The following is a 19673-nucleotide window of genomic DNA, read 5'->3' on the forward strand; positions in this document are numbered from 1 at the left end:
TCAAAGTGAATTTGCCGTTCCCTTTGATGCTTACTCTCTTTTATATACTCAAAGTGCATTTGCCTTTCCCTCCTTTCAAGACGTGTCTTGTGAACTACTCCATAAATGAACATTTTTTGAGGATCTCTTCTGAGATCTCTTCCCACTTCCAATTCCAATTCCAATTCCAATTCACTTAACCTACTTTTCCCACCTTATACCCTCGAAGACTCAAAATTTTAAATTTCCCTTCAATATACATAAAGGCATGAAGGTAAGAGTAAGGGTAAGGTAAGAAATTCCAATTCACTTGACCTAATTTTCCCTCCTTATATACCCTTGAAGACTCAGAATTTTAAATTTCCCTCGAATATATATATGGAGGTAAGGGTAGGGTAAGAATGGAGAAAGGGAGAAATATTTAAAAAAACTTAAATTCCTTGAAAAAATGTCCATAGAAAACATAATTTAAATATAAAAGGTATAATTTTTTTATTAATATATGAAAAACAATAATCTAAAAAAGATTAAACAATAATTTAATAATAACTTATAGTTCAATGTTAAATGTTTTGATGCTCACTCTATTTTATATACACTCAAAGTGCATTTGTTGTTCCCTTTCATGCTTACTCTCTTTTATATACTCAAAGTGCATTTGCCTTTCCCTCCTTTCAAGACGTGTCTTGTGAACTGCTCCATAAATGAACATTTTTTGAGGATCTCTTCTGAGATCCCTTCCCACTTCCAATTCCAATTCCAATACCAATTCACTTAACCTACTTTTTCCACCTTATACCCTCGAAGACTCAGAATTTTAAATTTCCCTTCAATATACATAAAGGTATGAAGGTAAGAGTAAAAATAAGGTAAGAAATTCCAATTCACTTGATCTACTTTTCCCCCCTTATATACCCTTGAAGACTTAAGAATTTTAAATTTCCCTTCAATATATATATGGAGGTAAGGATAGGGTAAGAATGGAGAAAGAGAGAAATATTTAAAAAAAATTAAATTCCTTGAAAAATATCTATAGAAAACATAATTTAAAATTAATTTAAATATAAAAGGTATAATTTTGTCTTGAGAATGGTTAATATTTTGTGGGTATTCAAACTCCAAAAGGGCGTGAAGGAACTATAGCCTGTAAAACTTTGTCCTCTAAAACGATAAAACCATGGCAAGCGTCTCATTTTCTACGCGTTTTCTGCCTAAAGCTTGGCCAAGAAAAAGATAAATTTGGATAAATTTTATACTCCGCAATGTTTTATGATCAACTTCCCGGTATTTATCAAGGTGCCTGGTTTATGTTGACATAGAGAAAACTTTGAATTGGTTTTGGTAAAATACCAGGACAACTGCACTTCATAACCACCATATACCATTGTTGGTACGAAAACTCCATTAGTTTCTCCTTATCTGTCTTTAACTTACTATGGTATTAAGGAACCTTCGCATTACTGGAAGCAGAACGTAGCGTGCACATTCGAGGTGAGTTATCCACCAGCTTATGCACATTGTTTTTTTGATCTATAACCATTGTTTCTGGAAGAGTATTCCTTTACTGTTCGTCCTCGTAATAAGCTCCACAGGATCAAACTTGCTACATTTTCTGTAAAATGTGACCCACTCTCACACCGACACCAATCATGTGCCCTTCCCCATTTATTTCTCATTGTTATCGCTGATTAAATTCGAAGACTCAATGCCTAATAGAAGGTTTTTTTTTCAGTCCCAATGAAAGGTCTTTGGAGACCCTTTCCATATGGGGATTTTCATGTAAAATATTAACGGGCATTCCTAATTTTAAATGGTTTTTCATTTGCATTATCCTTTTGGTTTTTCAACTGTCAGAAATGGGTAATTCTAGTTGAATATTTTGCTTACGCCCACCATAATTTTTTTATATTCCTTATGGGTGACTGCCTGTTTTTGCACCTAGTATGCCCTTTAGCAAGGTCCTCTAATGGTTGCTGTGCCCAGACAATAAAAGGAAGGTGGAAGATTTTGATTTGATATGGCGAAGCTCAAGGCTCAACCCTGACTCCATGCTTATTAAGCCACCCACGCTCACCGTGACTAAGAACTTACTTTTGAGTTATATTTTCTTTGACAACAGATGCCCCATATACTATACATGAGAAAAGACACAAATGGTATCAGCGGAAAAAAATTCAAGAAGCTATCAAAGCTAATTACAGAGGACATATATTACAGGGCCTCAGTACAAAACACTTAACTAAACTACCATTAAGGTCTCAAAGACCTTTGTCTGTGTGGATCTCTCAAAAAACTTAAAAGACTATAATATACAAACGAAGGCTATTTTTATAGACATTGCATTTGATCGTTGTTTTTTGGAAATACATTGTTAAGAGCTTTCATCTATTGTAAAGTGGGGATGTCTACGTTCCATCCATGAGAAAATAGGCAAACCATCAAACATTCCAATGTGATTCTTTTGTTATGTCGTAAGCATAGTTGCAACTTGCTGGTTAATATGTGAAAGGCCTTCCAGAAGTTCTTCTCCTGTGTTATAGTTTGCTGTGTCTGCTCGTGCTTTCCCACCGGCAGCTGGCTACCCACTTTACCAGCTCAAAAGTTTCTCATAAACATATTCATATTTCAGCTGTGATTGGGGGTTAGGCTTCCAATGGTGCTCAACAACACACTAATACAAACTACATGCAGATTTCTAAATGCATACATAGAAACCTGGTTTCCATTTTAACATCCATATTCATTTACTAATCCGTTTGTTATATAAATGTATAACAGCAATTGAATTCATCAACAATTAGATCTGAGATTACCGGTTAACCGTGAATTTCCTTACATCTCATGTCAACTCGGTTACATGCTGAATCATAAATGTGCACAGAATTTACTTCCAAAGCAGAATTCAAGATTTAAACTCCGCAATATAGAACTGATACAAACACTACTTTTCTTTTCTTTTCAGAATGTTGTCAAAAAAATAGTTGTATGAGCAATTCAACTCCCAGCTGTAGGCACCCATTTTGTTTTCCAGACCTTGGTAAGCAGATTCTGCACTCAAAGAGTAATCCTAAAACCCTAGGTAGCTTTAAAGCTTGAATCCTATCAAAACAGCAACCTTCAAATACTAGAATCTACTAATACATACCGCAGAATGATAATAATAACAGGTACACAGATCTGAACTCTTGATTGCATCTATGTTCTATTGAATACTGGGAAAAGAAAATACACTACAATAGCTCAAGACCAAAAACTTGCCAACCAACATAGTGGTGCACCTTGAATCTCCTTTATAAAATAGGAAGATGAGGGAAGATACAATGTATATGGTCACATGCATGTTGTGTTGAAGGTGACTCAGTCAAACTCTAACCCTAGTCCAATCTCCTAGTGCATCCTAGCTGCAGGGATGAGGGTGCCAAGTACGTGCATGTCAACTGGAAGACAAACTCGAGCATGAAAGCACACATCCTCTTCCTTAATAACTGTACCCTCTACCTAAACTGAAACATGATCATGCAATAGCACTTAGATTAACTAAGGATCTGTACTCTTCTAAGAATTGCTAAATTGAAACAGCATGCAAACTCGAATTAACTTATGGTGGGAAAACTGAAAATATATTAAGATAGTAAAGGCATGCATGCGCCTTCTAATCACCTACGTAATGGTGCCTCCTTCACACTCTATTGTGCAGAGGAAACAAAATGAATTGCTGCCATTACTGTTGCAGTATGTACTTGCAATAAGTGCACCCTTACTGCTGCTGTATGAATCTGTTGCTGTGCCTGCTGACTGACCCTGGTATTGCAGAGAAGATTGTTGGAGCTAAATAAGGTAAAAGCACTCCCTCTTAGAGAGGAAAGTGTTCATCACCAAAATATCTCCCTGAATATCTCAAACTTTTCCTTTTTTCCCGGGGCTTAGTCAAGATATCTGGAATTTGCTGATCTGTCTGAAGTTCTATTCTAGACTCTAGAGTTACGACTCCCTTTGAACACTTTTCAGAAGAAAGTAGTACCCAAGGTCAATGTGCTTGGAGCAATGATGGAATATTGGATTTTTAGAGAGTCTGAAGACTGATACAACCATGATTGTCACAGTAGACCATAGTAAGCTCCAACATTTAACTTGTTAGCTCTACTATCAACTTGTTAAGCCATCAGACTTTGATTGTCACAATAGATTATAGTAGGCTCCAACATCTCACTTGTTAGCTGTATTATCAACTTATGAAGCCAGATGTGAAGCTTCAAAACTAGCAGTGCTGGCTGCCATGTACTTTGCCTCTGCTGAACTCATTGTCATTGGTTCTCGCTTCTTGTTGAACAAAGTTATCACTCTTGAACCCAAACTGAAGTACTCTGCCTCTCACTAGCATCCCCTGCCTGCTCAAAATCAACAAATCCATACAACATCAGCCCACCATCTCCTGCACACATGTGAAGCTAGATGGCTTTACAACTAGTAGTGCTACTATGTACTTTGCCTCTGCTGAACTCAATGCCATCAATGCTTGCTTTTTGGTGCAACCAAGATATCACTCTTGAACCCAAACTGAAACAACTTGAAGTACTCTTACTGTCACCAACATCTCTTGTTTAGTCAAAGTCAACAAATTTAAGCGACATCTACTCACCATTCCTTGCATACCTTAGACCATAATGTACCATTACATTCAAGTAATGAAACACATTTTTTCCAGCTACCTGGTGAATTTGCCTCACCTCAATCATATATTGACTCAGTGTTCATTGCAAAACATAGGTCTGGTATTAACCAGATACATCCAAGATGCAGTCAACTGTCTAAACACCAAAGGATTTACCGAATTTGAATCCAATTTAGCATGGGACTTCAAATTTGGTCTATAGTCCATCATCTGAAATCTCTTCAGAATCTCAACTGCATACATATCTTGTTCGAGGAACACCTCACCTGGACTTTGCCACACCTCTAGACTCAAGAAGTAGTGCATCAGTCAATGTTCTTTTACTCAAACCAATGTGCTAACTCTGCTTGCACCTTGTATGGGATTTTTTAGAAATCCCTATAAATATTAGGTCATCTGCATACAAGACCAAACTAGTAAAAATTGGGATACGCAAGAGTTTTGGTGAGGCACAAACTTAATAGGGACTCTAGGGCTTTCTTCAGCCTGCACACTTGGGTCAATCGCTCATGCACCTCAAACCTTCTTGACTGATTTTTTCCTCAATCAAACCATTGAGGAAGGTTGTTTTTACATCCATATGATATAACTTCCCACCAAAAAATGATGCTAAAGACTTAATAGTCCTGGTAGAAGTATACATGGCAATTGGAGCAAAGGCCTCCTCATAATCAACTCCCTTTCTTTGGGAGAATCCTCTTACTGTGATTTGAGCCTTGTACTTCTCTATGGTGCCATTAGCTGCATGCATCACATTGTACAACCACCTGGAATAAACAAATGATTTCCTTTATGGTTTAGGCATGATCTCCCATGCATCATATGACTTTGTCCTCCACCATGGCATCCTGCTGCTTTCTCATCACTTGAAGGCTCTGCATCAATGATGGAAGACATCCGTGTAAGATAACTCAGAAATTTTGGCGGAGGATGACTTACTGGAAAAGAAGTATTTGGAGCACCAATTTGCTCCTCTAACTCTTGCAATGACTTGGTAAGCCACCACGGCTTCCTAACAATCCTTGAAGGTAAAACTATCTCTGTATCTGTACTAGAACTTGGCTGATCTGAATCTTCTCTTGCTGATTGTTGCTCAGCAATCAGGACAACAGCTGTTTCTACCTCTTTAACCTTTGCTGGAGGTCCCTGTGACCCTGAAGACCATGCATCTTCATCAACCTTCAAATCTCAACTCACTAGTATCTTCCTCTTAGGTGAAACATATATCTTGTAAGTCTTAGAAAACTCATTATAGCCAGGTAGAATACCATTCAAAATAGAGGGTTCAAGCTTTGTCCTCTTCACCCCTGGAACATGAATCTAGATTGGACTCCCAAACACTTTGAAATGAGAAACATAAGGTTTTTCTCCTGTAAAAACTTCTCCTGGAGTCTTGTCCTTCAACACTTGGTGAGGACACCTATTTAGTATGCAGATTGCCGTACAATGTGCTTCTGCCCAAAGAAACATAGGCAGATTTATGTAATGAACTATGGACTTAGCAGTTTCTACTGTGGACCTGTTCTTTCTTTCTGCAACCCCATTCTACTGTGGGTTGTAAGGCACCATAAATTCCCTTTTTCTCGCTGCTTCTCTGCGAAAAGAATCAAAACCATTGGAGGAATACTGTCTGCTATTGGTACCTTGATCTTCCTACATGTGTGTTTCTAACAAGAGCTTTAAACTCTCAGAACCTGTTAAAGATCTCAGTCTTGGTATTCATTAAATATACCCAGGTTTTCTTGGAAGAATCATCTATGAAAGTAACATGATAGAGATTGCCTGTCAATAATGATGATGGCATGGGTCCACAGAGATCTGAATGAATTAGATCAAAGATCCCTCTTGATCGGCAATCACTGCTTGGGAAAAGAGCCTTGGCATGCTTGCTGAATTCACATTTCCTTGCACACTTGTATCCTCTCCACCTTGAAATCAGAAAATCCAACCAACATATCCTTCAGAAGAGGCAAGGATCCATAGTTCCATTGACCAAATCTTCTTTGCCAAAGCTCACACAGATTGTCACTGCTAGTCAACAAGGCTTTCTGTTTCATGTGATTTGCTAGCAGTCTGTAAAGTATGCCTTTGCTGCAACTATTTACTAAGATGGTGTAACTTTTGCATTTGACTTTTCTCCATATGGTTGCATGTCATGTATACAGTAGCATTTGCACAACTCACCACTTTCAACTATCTAATAAAATTTGCCCTCGAATTCATCTGCTTACAAAATACTAAATAGTGATAGAGGAGACCTCTCACACACCTTATAGCATGGTTCTGATACCATGCTAGATTTTAGGGTTTACCATAAAATAATATGCACGCTAAACAGAAAGAGACATGCCCAAATAATACAATCTGTTTCAGTACTCAATTGATTATATTTTACAATTCAAGAGCTCAGATGTATACTAGTTTGGGCAGGTCTGCTTACATAACAAACAACTCGCTGACCTAATAAAACCATGGGTGGTAAATCTGTGTGCATACAGAATCATGTGGACAATATTAAACTATTAACATATCAAACTGACTTTAAATATTCTAACAGCCTAGACACTGTTTTCGTTCAAGTCAGTTCAATGATTCAGCCTTGCTGCAAATGAGCTCTGATGCTTAAATGGTTTTATTATGTTTCAGGCTCCAGCTGCTTCCTCTGAGTTTTCCTCAAGCAACCGTTAGTTCATTTCCTATGGAGCCACTAAAGGAGCCCACTTTGAGAGAATGATGTTATCTTAATGGGCGTCTTAATGCTTGGATTCTAACCCTGAAATTCAAATCTGTTATGACCAAGCTTGTGTTGTTAAACAGGTACATACTCTGAAAGGCAGATCAAATTGTGAGTCCTTGGAGATGGCCAACAGTTTGTATTTTGTCACTTCATTAAACTAACCTATTTTGCTCTGATATATGTTATGATTTTTGTTGGTATTTTATATGTGCAGACTGCAAAGTGAAATTGCTCTATAAATAAGATATTTAAGTTTCTTTTGGTTGCAATTGGAAGCACTTCTTGGGATTATGCGATGTGCATTTACAAGGCCATAAAATAACAGGCAACAGAAGACAAATGGGTTTAGTATGCAGCCTGTATATTAAACTCTTTAAGTATCAAAAATAAACATATGGTCACTGCTTAACTATATCCCTCTATCAGCTTTTATTCCAAGATCAGGCCTTGGCAAAACTCTTTTGTCGAGGCAAACAATAACTCAGCTACTCTCTAAATGGGCATGCATTCTATTAATGGAATAATCTAAAGCAGTATGTGCTGCTGATGCTGGGAGAATGACATCCTCCTGGGTTTCACATCAGTACATCTGTCATTTGTGGAGATCATTGCCAAAGCTGGGAGGTTCTTCTCTTCAGGTACTTGGCAGGCAAAAGTCAACTGCTGCTTTTCATTTACCTCTACGTGTTCAGGGCCAGTGTTTCTCAGCTAGTGCAAACCTGAAGGTAATTGATAATACTACCTTTCAAAGTGATTATGCTACAGTGATGAACTGCGGTCTTTTATGGACAGAAGAATGCCTTAACTGAAAATTATTTTCCTTTTACTGCCATCCAGTTCTTCTTGTGATTTAAATGAAATATTAGATTGCAATGCCTCTCAAAATTTGTGTTTTCTTTAATTTTATTTTCCAGGAAATCTTTGAAGAATCAGACAATCAGGAATCTCTGGAAAGCTGTGGACCAACCTGTGATGGGGAATCTACAGGAGGTCCTTTACTTGTTGAAACGAACAAGACTGAGGGCATTCCATACACTTTGGATAAAAATTTAAATAGTTCAGGCTTAAAGCATGCAAATGGAAGGCTGATGGTAATAGATGGGACAGCTGCAATGTACAGATCATACTACCAGCTGATGGGTATGCGATAAATACATCCTCCATTTTCATCCTACCTTACAACTCATGTTGTTCTTCGCATGAATCAGGACATCTTTTCTGACTAGGGGAAACATTTTTAACTTTTTCATTGTTGAGTGAATAGGTGCCAACTAGCAGTGATTTATAAAATTCCTTGGAATTTTGTTTACACCTACACAAAGCTATGCCGGTCCCTGTCACACATGCCCAAGCTGTCAACCACCTAGGAAGCTTGAATTACAATTGCCAGCGTCTGGTTGTTGAGTTGGCTTATACTATTCCTGGAGTGCCATGCCTTCAACTCTATGTTGCACGAAACTTTTAGGAACCTGATGTTTTGGGCCATACCCGAAACTCCGAAACTCGACCATCATGTAATCATTTATGAGAGTAAATATAGACTTGGTTTTCCTTCTAAATTGTCATCTATGGGTCTTATTCCCTCTTTTCTTGCAAGATAATATGTTATTCACTTCTTTGTAAATTTCTTTTTGTATATATATAATTATATGACATTTCAACTGACATTTTGTTTGACGTTTCTATTTTTGGGAGGTGATGTTTCTAAACATACCCATTTTGGAAACTCTGAAACGTTTCGATCCTTGTGTAACTTAGCTTCAAATTCATGCAGTTCTTCTTCTTCTCAATAATTCCACATATGTGTGCAGTGTGCACGAACAGGAATGTGGGGAAGCAGGGCAGAGGGATTTATTTAGTATCCATAAATGATGAAAATCAGTTGTCGTGACTGAAAATTATATCACTACATCAAAGAAATTAAAGAGCAATTAAGAATGCAAATGTTATCAAAATTTCATGGGTACAAAGATCATTTCAATCACCTGAAAACGTCTAGCAATTCAGCATCCATGTATAAGGAAACCATCTCAGAATCTAGATGTTTCCTTATTGTTAAAGTGTCAAGCTATCAACAGGTGGGATGCTGGTTTACACTGTAATGGAAAATGTTTCACGGTTCACCTGGCCAAACTTAACAGCCATGACCTCCCCCGCTGTTTCACAAGGGGCAAACATACCAAACTTTTGTGGTGGGATGAATTCTGGTGGGGGGAAATATCATCACCTCAGCTTGACCAACTGGTTAAGTCCCCACTGGTAGCGTCCATGCATAAGAGTCCTATCCACTAATAGAAAAAATGCTCATTTTTTAATCTATAAAATTGTGGTTTCATTACATAGTTGTGATCCTTTCTTGTTTGATTATAAGGTTCATGTCCTGTGATTTGGGTGGCCTTCTCTATATCTCATGTATTTTGTTTGATATAACGAAGTCCATGAGTTGTCAAGGAGTTTAAAGGACCATGAATAGCATGGTGATACAACCCTAGAGTAATATGAAGTGCCTATGTTTGTGATATGCCTGTGGCTTTGGTGTCATGGTTGGATGGCTCATTATAATCGTCCAATTTTTAGCCAAAAACAGTGCGCAAGGCTTTGTTTACTATGATACTTGGCGCTTGTGCTGAAATTTTCTGTTCTTAGTGGAGCTCTTTGGGAAGACTTGTTTGTGGTGTCTATTTGGTATGTACCATCTGGGCATGCTAGTTATATGCTGGGCATTCATGGTGATATAACCATGCTCGAGTTTGCTGATGGAATAAAGTGTAATTGAATTTCGTGTTATTTTTTATGATGTAAAAACTCGTAAATTGTGATGTAGCTAGAAAATGCTTGTTGAAAAGGTTTTTACTTTTTCTGCCACCCAGTGTTTCTCAACAGTACATCAGTTCATAGATTTGGCATAGGACATGCAATATGATGTGTTATCACCTGAAAATTCCTGCCCTGCAAAAGTTGAAGAGGCTCCGAAAACACTAGGAAATAAGCACCATCACCTCACTTCGAAGTTAGTTCTTGCTAACTTCAACAGGGTATATCCATAAATGATCTAGAGGTCGATACTCAAAAAAGAAAGATCAGTAATACCCAAAAGCCTTATTAACACTGCTGTTTGTTATTGCTCAGATACTCCCTAAGGGAAAGCCCTAGCCTTATTTCAAGAGGAATGCCTAACACACTGTCAAGTGGGTTACTATCTATCAGTGACTTACTTCACTCTTTAGGCTTAAAATTTCCCTGCCAAGGGGGGAATTCCTAAACTAATCCTAAGCCTATTGTTGGTATAGGGGAGGAAAATGGTCTCAGACTAGCATATCTAATTCAACTAATTTGCCTGATGTCTTGATAGCAAGGAAAACTTTCAAGGGGAAAGGCCCTAAACCAAATGGTAACCAGCTGTTGTAAAGAGAGCTTGAGGTGGAATTGATGATCATATAGATGCTCAGATACCTTTAATGATATGAGTGCCTATTCACTTATCAGAATGACTATTTACTGCTTATGGATACACCATGAAACAAATGACGTCAAGCGTCTGTAAGCAGCACATCTGTGAGTGAAACTTTAATAATGCATTATTCAACAGCCGAATTTAAATTTTGGTTCATATATATAGAGAAATTGGTCAAATGCACCCTTGATGAATTAAATCTATGGAGCAATCACCCAAATGTACTGCTAAAAAATGAGCCTTGTTAATAGAGCTGGACACATAAACATCAGTGCTGAATTATGCTCGAGTCCTTGGTTATTATTAACACAGTGCTGGCACATATGTGTTTAATGATCCAATACATATTCTGGTTATATCATTGATCATATATAAACAGTCCTGAAATTGTTATGCCAGAATTACCCTTAATGCATCAATGATGAGTTATACAGAACTCAAACAAATCTGGAAAATTCTCCAAAAATAAGGTCAGCACAAGTTATGATACCACGTGGACCATTAAGTGTGCTTACGAGTGATATGGACTTTAGCTTATGTGAGCATCCATAATGAGGAATTAATTGCTAAATACTTAAACAACACCAGTATAAGTGTAAGTTGTAACCTTAAAAAAGGAAAATACACTGACTGCAAGGTATAACCCCGAAAATATAACCAGTGAAAGAATCACATATGAAAGCAGAAGATATACTGAATGGTTCTCCTAAGGTGCAAGCATATACAGATCCATCAAATTTCATCATTGTTTCTGAGTTTATACCCCTGGATTATAATGCAGAAAATGGTTGGTTTGTTGATCCTTTACACATGATGTGTGCAAGATTTTGACCAAATGATGGACTGTATCACCATCTAAACCATGTGAATGAAGCACAAAAGCATAATCAAACGTGACACTTCAGACTTCATCAATGCTTCCACAGGATTTACCATATTTTTCTTTAGATTATATGCAATGTTCCACGAAGACTCCGGTGCGGGGAGATGCGGGTGCGGGGAGACGCACAAGGGGGACGTGTGGGAGTACCCTCAAATTTTAGGGAAATTTCGGGGGTGCGGGGAGTCGTCAAGGTATATATATATATGTATATAATTCAAGTTCATATTCATTGTTCACTGTTAAATAATGAAAGCATAAAAATATTAAGTAGACAATTGAAATTTGAATCATTGATCCATCCTCATCATTCATTTTGATACATACATCATTCATATGACATACTCAAGTGACAAGTCTCATTATTGAATTAATTATTATTCATACATACCATGAGATTCGAAAAACAAAAATAAAAATCAATAATAAAATATTCAAATAATGCTCATGTTGTAATCAACGATTTTACACTTGCATGCTTGCAACATGTTGTGTCACTGTTTTAATTTATTTTGCAAATTTTCTTTTTGTGTTTTTTGCCCTGCAGGAAGAGTTAAAAAAAAATTCATCATGTAAATTAAAATTTACAATGCAAATATAGTAGAATTAAATTTAAATTATTAAAATTTAAAAACAAAAACATAAGCAAAAAATAAAAATTAAATTCAAGTGACTGTGTTTTGAAGCATTTTGAAGTTTTCATTAAAATTTATATTTAAAAATTATTAAAATTTAAAACATTATAATTATAGTTTAAACAAATGATATCAAATTTAAAAAGAAAATTAAAAATTTTAAAAATTACAGCAGGGCCGCACTCTGTATGTTCACTGTTACAACATTTAATTTTTTTTAAACTACAACATTAAAACAGTTCAGATTTCAAGCTTTAATGTCTACCTGGAGGTGGAGCCGCACAACGTCAGGGACAAAGGGTTGACGACAAAGGACTCAGGAGGTCCGAGGATGCTGGGCTGTGGCTGAAACTTGAAAGTCGTGGTCAAAATTTTAAACAACAGTGGCTGGTGCAACTACCAACAACAACCCTGCAAGGGGACGCAGCACGCTGTCTCGGCTCAGCGTCTCTCAACGGCAATGACTCGGCTCACCGTCCCTCAGCTTAGACTTTTAAGTTTTAGTTATTTAGTTTAAAAAAAAAATTTAATGGTTTTGATTTTTGAATTTTTGATTTTGAATTTTTAATTTTTAAGTCTTATTAGACAAATTTAAAGGGGGACGCCCAGGCGCACCCTTTTTGGGGAATCTAGACTCCCACACTGAAGGGGGACGCCCAGAAGCACCCTTTTTGGGGAGTCTTGGGGAGTCTAGACTCCCACACTGGGGAAACGCACCCCCTTGCGTCTCCCCAAGACTCCCCAAAAAGGGTGCGTGGGGAAACGCACCCCCAAGAGACTCCCCGTCCCGGGTGCGTGGGGTGCGAGGGGTGCGCGCACCCGACCCTGGGGGACGCGTCCCCGTGGAACACTGATTATATGTGAGTTAGTTAAACCTTAAGCGATATCAACATTTAAGAAAGGATTCAACAGTAACCAACCTAGAAATTTCGCAGAAATAAAACATAATTCTTGGCTAGTGCCTTTGTAAATGTGATGCATAAGCGCAATGTTTTGTTGTATATGAAAGTCATCCCACACCCAAAGCATTGATCAAATTCTAAATGGCACGTAGAAATGTAAATGAACTAGAGCGCCTCAATAATCATCAGGGTTAAGAGCAAAATGTGAACAGATATTTGGACTTCACCTTGTGATAATTCCTTGAAATTGCAACAACTGGAAATTTATTCTTCTAACTGATTAATTATGAAGTTTATTTGCTACAGCAAACAATGAATAAATCACACTGCAATTCTTCACAATAAAATTATGCTACAGAAAATAAATTGGAACTAAGAAAATAGATGGACACACACAATCAAAGTGACACCAATGTTTGGGCAAAAGCTCATGGAAAAACCCAACTGGGAAAATCAGTGCAGCAATGAAGGTTTATTTTATTATATGCAGCATCAAAATCTGAGTACAATATCTGGATGCTAATCTGACAATCCTCCAACAAGATAAACTAGCCAAAATAATAGCAAGATAATCTGTCTCACCCGACACTGATCCCAACTCCAAATCTGGCTCTGTTTGAACTTTGGGCCACTTGAAAGCCCCAGCATCAGCCTTTGCGCTGGCTCTGCGCAAGCACTACTCGCGCTGCCTGAGGAACTGCTCGGAAATTGTCGTTCTGCCTGTCTCAGCCTCTGGAGATGACTTGCTTGGCCTGTTGGAAATTTTCCCGGCCACTAGCACTTGAATCGACCTCCGCTTCAGCTAAATCGAACTTCCTCTGAAGCTGCCTGCGTTGCCTTTGTGCAGCCTCACTGAGGAAATATGCGGCCCTCCTGCTGCTGACTTTCCAGCACTGAAACTTTATTGGAAACCATTGTTTCTGCTCCCTCACTTCTGCTTCCTTCTGGCTCGAACTCTGCAATTGGACAACTCGATCTGCCAAGGAATTTCGCTCTCCCTGTGCCTCACTACTATGCTCAAGTGTGTTCTCTTCATCTCCATCGACTTGCTCTTATAATCTTGTTAATTTCCTCTTAGGGCTATATTGTTCTTTGCTTTGATAATTGCATTGCATCATTTACATATTGAACTCACCCCTCAACATTATAACATATGTGCAATTATATAGAAAGAACAATATCAACAATAATGCAGTGAAAATAAAAGGAACATAAAAATAAAAACATTCACACATAGAGACACCAAGATTGTTAGGAGACTAGGGCAAAACCCCACAAGAGGGAAACCCAAAATTCTTCTTCTTCTTCTATTAGATTTCATTAATTGTTCAATTGAGATACAAAGTACATCATTTTCGTTGTAAATCGTATAAGGCCAATCTAGAGGGTTTCATAACTATGTTTATGAACAATATGAGATACATTCATTATACAATAAGAATACTGCTTTCTGCTCAGAATCAGGGTTTCTCATACGATGTTGCCATGTCATATCAATACACTAACATCAATGTTGTTATGTCAGACAATTACTGTTCTGAAATACCATACAATCTTATCAATACATATACGATACCATGACTCCAATGCTTGCCAATACTGTTCTGCATATACGATACCATGACTGCAATGCTTGCCCAATGCTTGCCAATGTACTTTATATACTGGCAATCTGATTAGAGGAACAATTCGTAGATACTACAAAACGATGCCATTAGAAGTGGAGATGACCGATTGTGGATGCTATGCTTATAACGGTGATGCCATACATCAACCATATAGGAATTGCGTTTTCAATATCAGATATATAGAGACTATACTTACTTCAGACATGAGAGATTGTGTCCGTTTGCAAGTTACAGGTACTAACATATACCATAGAATATCTGCGATGAGATCAATACATCTAACAATGCTGAGACATAGTGTTAAGATATATAAGTGCCGAGACATATTTATACAACTGTGCCATAACAGTGCCGAGATATATAATAGTGCCGAGACATATGATAGTGCCGAGAGTCACAAATAAGACATCTGCGTTTTCTTCCACCCTTAGATCCAGACTTCCTATTGAAGTGATCTTTAGGTAGGCCATTAGAAGCTTCCGCTGCGCCATTCTGATAATATTCTCTGCTTCGATTTCACCCTTGGTGAATTTCAAGAGGGATGAGGAATCCATTGATTCTATTGTCCTTTCCCAACTGTCTTCGGTGATTGCTCTTTCACTCTTGCTTGGGCTTTGTCTTCACCTCAGCTCTGATTCCATGTTAAGTTTAGGTATGTTCTATGCTTAGAGCAATTTATTTCAATTTTCACAGTTAGCTCAATATCATTTCTAGATCAGCAATCACATTAGCATTAAAGTAAATTGCAGATAGAACATAAACATAGATCGCAGAAGACAAGCCAAGACAAGAGGACACAAGATGTGGCGCTAGCCAGGGACAAACCCCAGTGTGGGGAATCCCTTGATCAATTCTTCTTATATGTTCTTCAATAGTTCAGTAGAGAGAGAGAGAGAGAGTACATTTACAACAGAAGTCAACACTTTGACTTATCTAAATAATATCATAGATCATCTCTTAAAAGATGATACATGAGGTAGCTGAACTCAGTTGAAGACATGCTGCTTCAACTGATTCTCCCAGGTGACTCCATGACCCATCATAGTGCTCGTCATCATGCCACACCTCACTGTGCTGCATCATGCTGCACCCATCATCACTATGCTAGACCTCATTACCATGCTGCACACGTCATACTGCTGCACCATGATGGCTTGCTGTCCCATGCGAGCACCATGTCCTTGCTGTCCCATCTATCATGCTCCACCATGATTGCATTTGCTGTTGTCCCATTGTTTGGCATCGCTGTGTCATCTTGCTGTCCCAAGTACCAAGCTCCAACAAGCACCATGTCCTGCTGTACCACTTACCATGGTGCTGTCCCTTGCAGCACCGTGCTGCTGTCCCACTGTTCAGCATTGCTACTGCTGTCCCAATGTGCTTTTGCTGCCATATGTCATTGCTGCTATTATGCTGCCCACGCATCTTGCTGCACTATCACATTAGTATGCATTCAAACTTCATGGGTCACCTTGTTGTTGTTGATGTCCCGTTGTGCCATCATTGCACTATGCTATTGCTGCTGTTATGCTGCCCATGCATCTTGCCATCATACTACTAGCACTGCTATTCCAAGTCTGCTTTCACTGCTGTTTATACTGTGACTGGTTAGGGCATCTGGTCATGCTGCAACAACCCTTACAAACACATCTAACAATCCACAAACAACCCTCAAAGACTGTGGCATACCTTCATGAGACTCCACACTTAGTACACTGCTGTTCTGGGCATATACTAGCCCTTAATCCTCCCTATGCAGACCCTAACTGTGGTGTTGTGGCCTGCGGGCTAGCACACAGTCCACCTGTAGGATACGACCAACACCATACAAGAATTTTGTCCACGAAATAGTGCCCAAATAGACATGCGAGAGGTCTCCTAATTCGGTTTTCCCAACAAGCAACTTGGCCTTCCTTTCAGCAACTTGGTGCCCTGATTAACCCACAAAACAGTCCTTGATCTCCTCGCTGCCTTGGCCTCTTCTTGCTGTGGCTATCACAGAGAATTATCCTCCTTCAACGAGCTCTCTTCCTCCTTGTTTGTTGCACAAATGGATATGTAGAGCTGTCATAGGCTAGGGCTTGTTAGGATTGCGGCTAGGGCTTGCTAGGACTGCGGCTAGGGCTTGCCAAGGGCTGCGGCTAGGGCTTGCTAGGACTGTGGCTAGGGCTTGCCAAGGCCTCCTCCATAGCTACGTTAAACTTCATCTATGACAAAGGTAAGGGCTCCTTTTGGTCAACGTATAGATCCCTTCCATAGCTTCGTTGGCCTGTCTTCTTTGCTGCGACTAGGGCAGCATCCTTTCCTCCAATGTCTAGGACTTCCACTCCTAGATTTCTCTTCCACTAAAACCCTAAGCGAGTGGAGAGAAATCAAGAGAGAAGTGTGTGTAAAATGACTCTCGCAAGTCATCTCCTTTTATACTAAAACGTTGAGCACATGTGGGTGTTATTTAGTTGTTGTCCGACCTTGACGAATTGTCTTATAACACAAATAAATTCATAACTCCATGAATACTTATCGGAATCGGATGATCTTTAGATCAATCCTACACCTCTTGATGAGAGGAATCCAAGAAAAATATCGGCTGCCATAAATAAGATGAACCACATGGAGTTTGGCCATAGTTGGCAATTTTAACAGGACTCAAATGGAAAGAAGTAGAGCCAGACCCTTTGACATCATGTGAAGAGTTATCCCCAAGTAAAATTTTTTTAGTTGGTTTCCCTCTCAACCAAATTTGAGAGGACTTCACGATACCCAGTAAAATGTCTAGATGCCCCACTCTCCACTAACCAACTATCAATGCTATTTGAAGAAGAGCTAGAAAGAGCAATAACAAGAACATATTTAGATTGAGAACTTGCAACATTATTAGCATACCTTGTAATCTTGGTCCTCTTTTGAGGTCACTGGGGCTCTTCAACACTTGCATGGGTAACAAGATGTCTTGCCCTCCTATTGTTGAAGTTGTTGTTGTAGCCATTATAGTTGTTGCTTCTAGGCCTTTGAGCATTTCTTCTGTCAGGACAATCTCGAGCAATGTGGCAAAATTGGTCACACCTGTAGCATTGAACTCTTGAAGCGTCCCTTCTATTGTTGTTGAATGGTGGGGCTTGCTTCTCTGGTTTCCCTTTGAAAGGTCTTCCTTTTCCTTTGCCTTTTCGTTTCTTGACATTGGCTGCAAATGCTGTAGGTTCTTCTTCATCTTGTCTCTGAATTCTTCCTCTGGAAATGAGCCTAGATTCTTTTTGCGTGTACAACGCCAAGAGTTCATCAAATGTAGGTATCTCCTTTTTGCAACTAATGCTAGTAATGAAAGTCTCCCAAGACATGGCGAGCCCACCAAGGGTCATCTACACAAGCTCCTTGTAAAAAAAGACACAATTTCTCCAATAAAAAGCAGTTGATGCCTTATCTTGGAGATCCTCGTAAAGTAGGCTATAATAGATTCTGACTAGACAACTTGATATCACAGAGTTCACTCTAAAAATAATTTACTTGGGTAAGATTGTTGACCTCGTATATTGGAATCAATTTGTTGTACATTTCCTTTGAATTTTTCATCTTGGACACATAAGTAATGATACGATCTCTAAGAGATTCAATAATAATTTTCTTGGCCTTAATCTCACCTTTCTTGTGCTTGGACTTGGCACCGGCAGTGACATTCTCCAGAGGTTTAGCTATTTGGACCTGCTCATATTCCATCACATCATTCTCATCCAATATAATATCCAATCTAGTCCTCCAAGCTGTAAAGTTTAAGGTGTCATTCAACTTCTCCTCAATCTTGAAATAAGAGATAGACATCTTGCCCAAAAATTTGGTCACCAATCAGCAAAAAGAGTGTCTCTAAGGGGTGCTCTCTGGTCTCCTTAGGCTAATCTCCACCTCAGCTTGATACCATGATAATTTTCCATAGTGTTCTATGCTGTTATAATTACTTTAAACAATTTCTTACAATTTCAATCACCCCAATAACAATAAAGCAATTATAGATATAACAGTAAACAATAAATGCACAATAGATGATAGCCAAGCATAATGAGACAGAGAGATTTGGTCAAAGACGAGGAAAAAATCCCACAAGGGGGAAAACCCTTTGATCAATTCTTCTTCTGCTGTTAGTCAATCAATGTTCAACATGAGATACATAGTCCAAATAATAAATCCAACAACCAGTCAAAGTCAAAGCCTTGAATTCCCAAATCAACCAATCCAAAATGACTCAACAATGAGAGATAATGTCTATTTTGGTCAAAGGTACTAGTCTGCAAAATTTCGGCTTGTGAAGGAACAATCAACAACAATCAATGGACTGCCCTAACTAGTCAAAGTCAACGGTCTAGCTACTTAGAAAACTTTGGTCAAACTAGCAATGAATTCGACCTTCCTTCCTCAACCCAATCCAATCAAAACAATAGAAAAATATTAGTCAAAGGAGAGAGAAAATCTTAGGTCAGATCTGCAGTTACACTGTAGTAAACCCTGTGGGCAACCCTAGTCAACATGGCCAAAAAATCTTAGTCAAAACCTCAATCAATGCAGCCTCCCAAAACAGAAAGAAATTTGGTCAACCCAAGTCAAATAAGCCCAAGTCAAATAGAGTCAACACTGGTCAACGCAGTCCCAAAACAGAAAGTCAACTTGGCCAAAATAGAAATCCTTCTCCTCCTTTGCTCGTGTGAAGTCAACTTGCAATTTCAGAGATGTACGAACCACTTTTGATGTTATGGATGGTCTCCAAGTGAGGTCAACGATGGCCTATTTATATGAGGTTGAG

At 38.6% G+C, this 19673-nt stretch overlaps 1 protein-coding gene across 4 annotated transcripts in view; it reads left to right on the plus strand.

Annotated features, from left to right (window-relative positions):
* Positions 1–1088: 1088 nt before the first annotated feature.
* The window catches only part of LOC149197491 (uncharacterized), a 400746-nt gene continuing 382161 nt past the window's right edge, over positions 1089–19673 (plus strand). For 2 of the 4 annotated variants that reach the window (XM_089405856.1, XM_089405859.1), the window contains exons 1-4: positions 1090–1470; positions 7298–7468; positions 7603–8113; positions 8303–8528. In XM_089405856.1, coding sequence (XP_089261982.1) covers positions 7946–8113; positions 8303–8528 — 394 coding nt within the window. In that variant the 5' untranslated portion in view covers positions 1090–1470; positions 7298–7468; positions 7603–7945. Of the gene's footprint in view, positions 1471–7297; positions 7469–7602; positions 8114–8302; positions 8529–19673 lie in introns of all 4 variants that reach the window. The other 2 variants (XM_089405857.1, XM_089405858.1) reach the window with 2 other exon arrangements.

The sequence above is a fragment of the Pinus tabuliformis genome, chromosome 2_2 (genome assembly GCF_031772625.1).
Source record: "Pinus tabuliformis cultivar Carrire ecotype Pingquan chromosome 2_2, CPIR1, whole genome shotgun sequence".
Classification (NCBI taxonomy): domain Eukaryota; kingdom Viridiplantae; phylum Streptophyta; class Pinopsida; order Pinales; family Pinaceae; genus Pinus; species Pinus tabuliformis.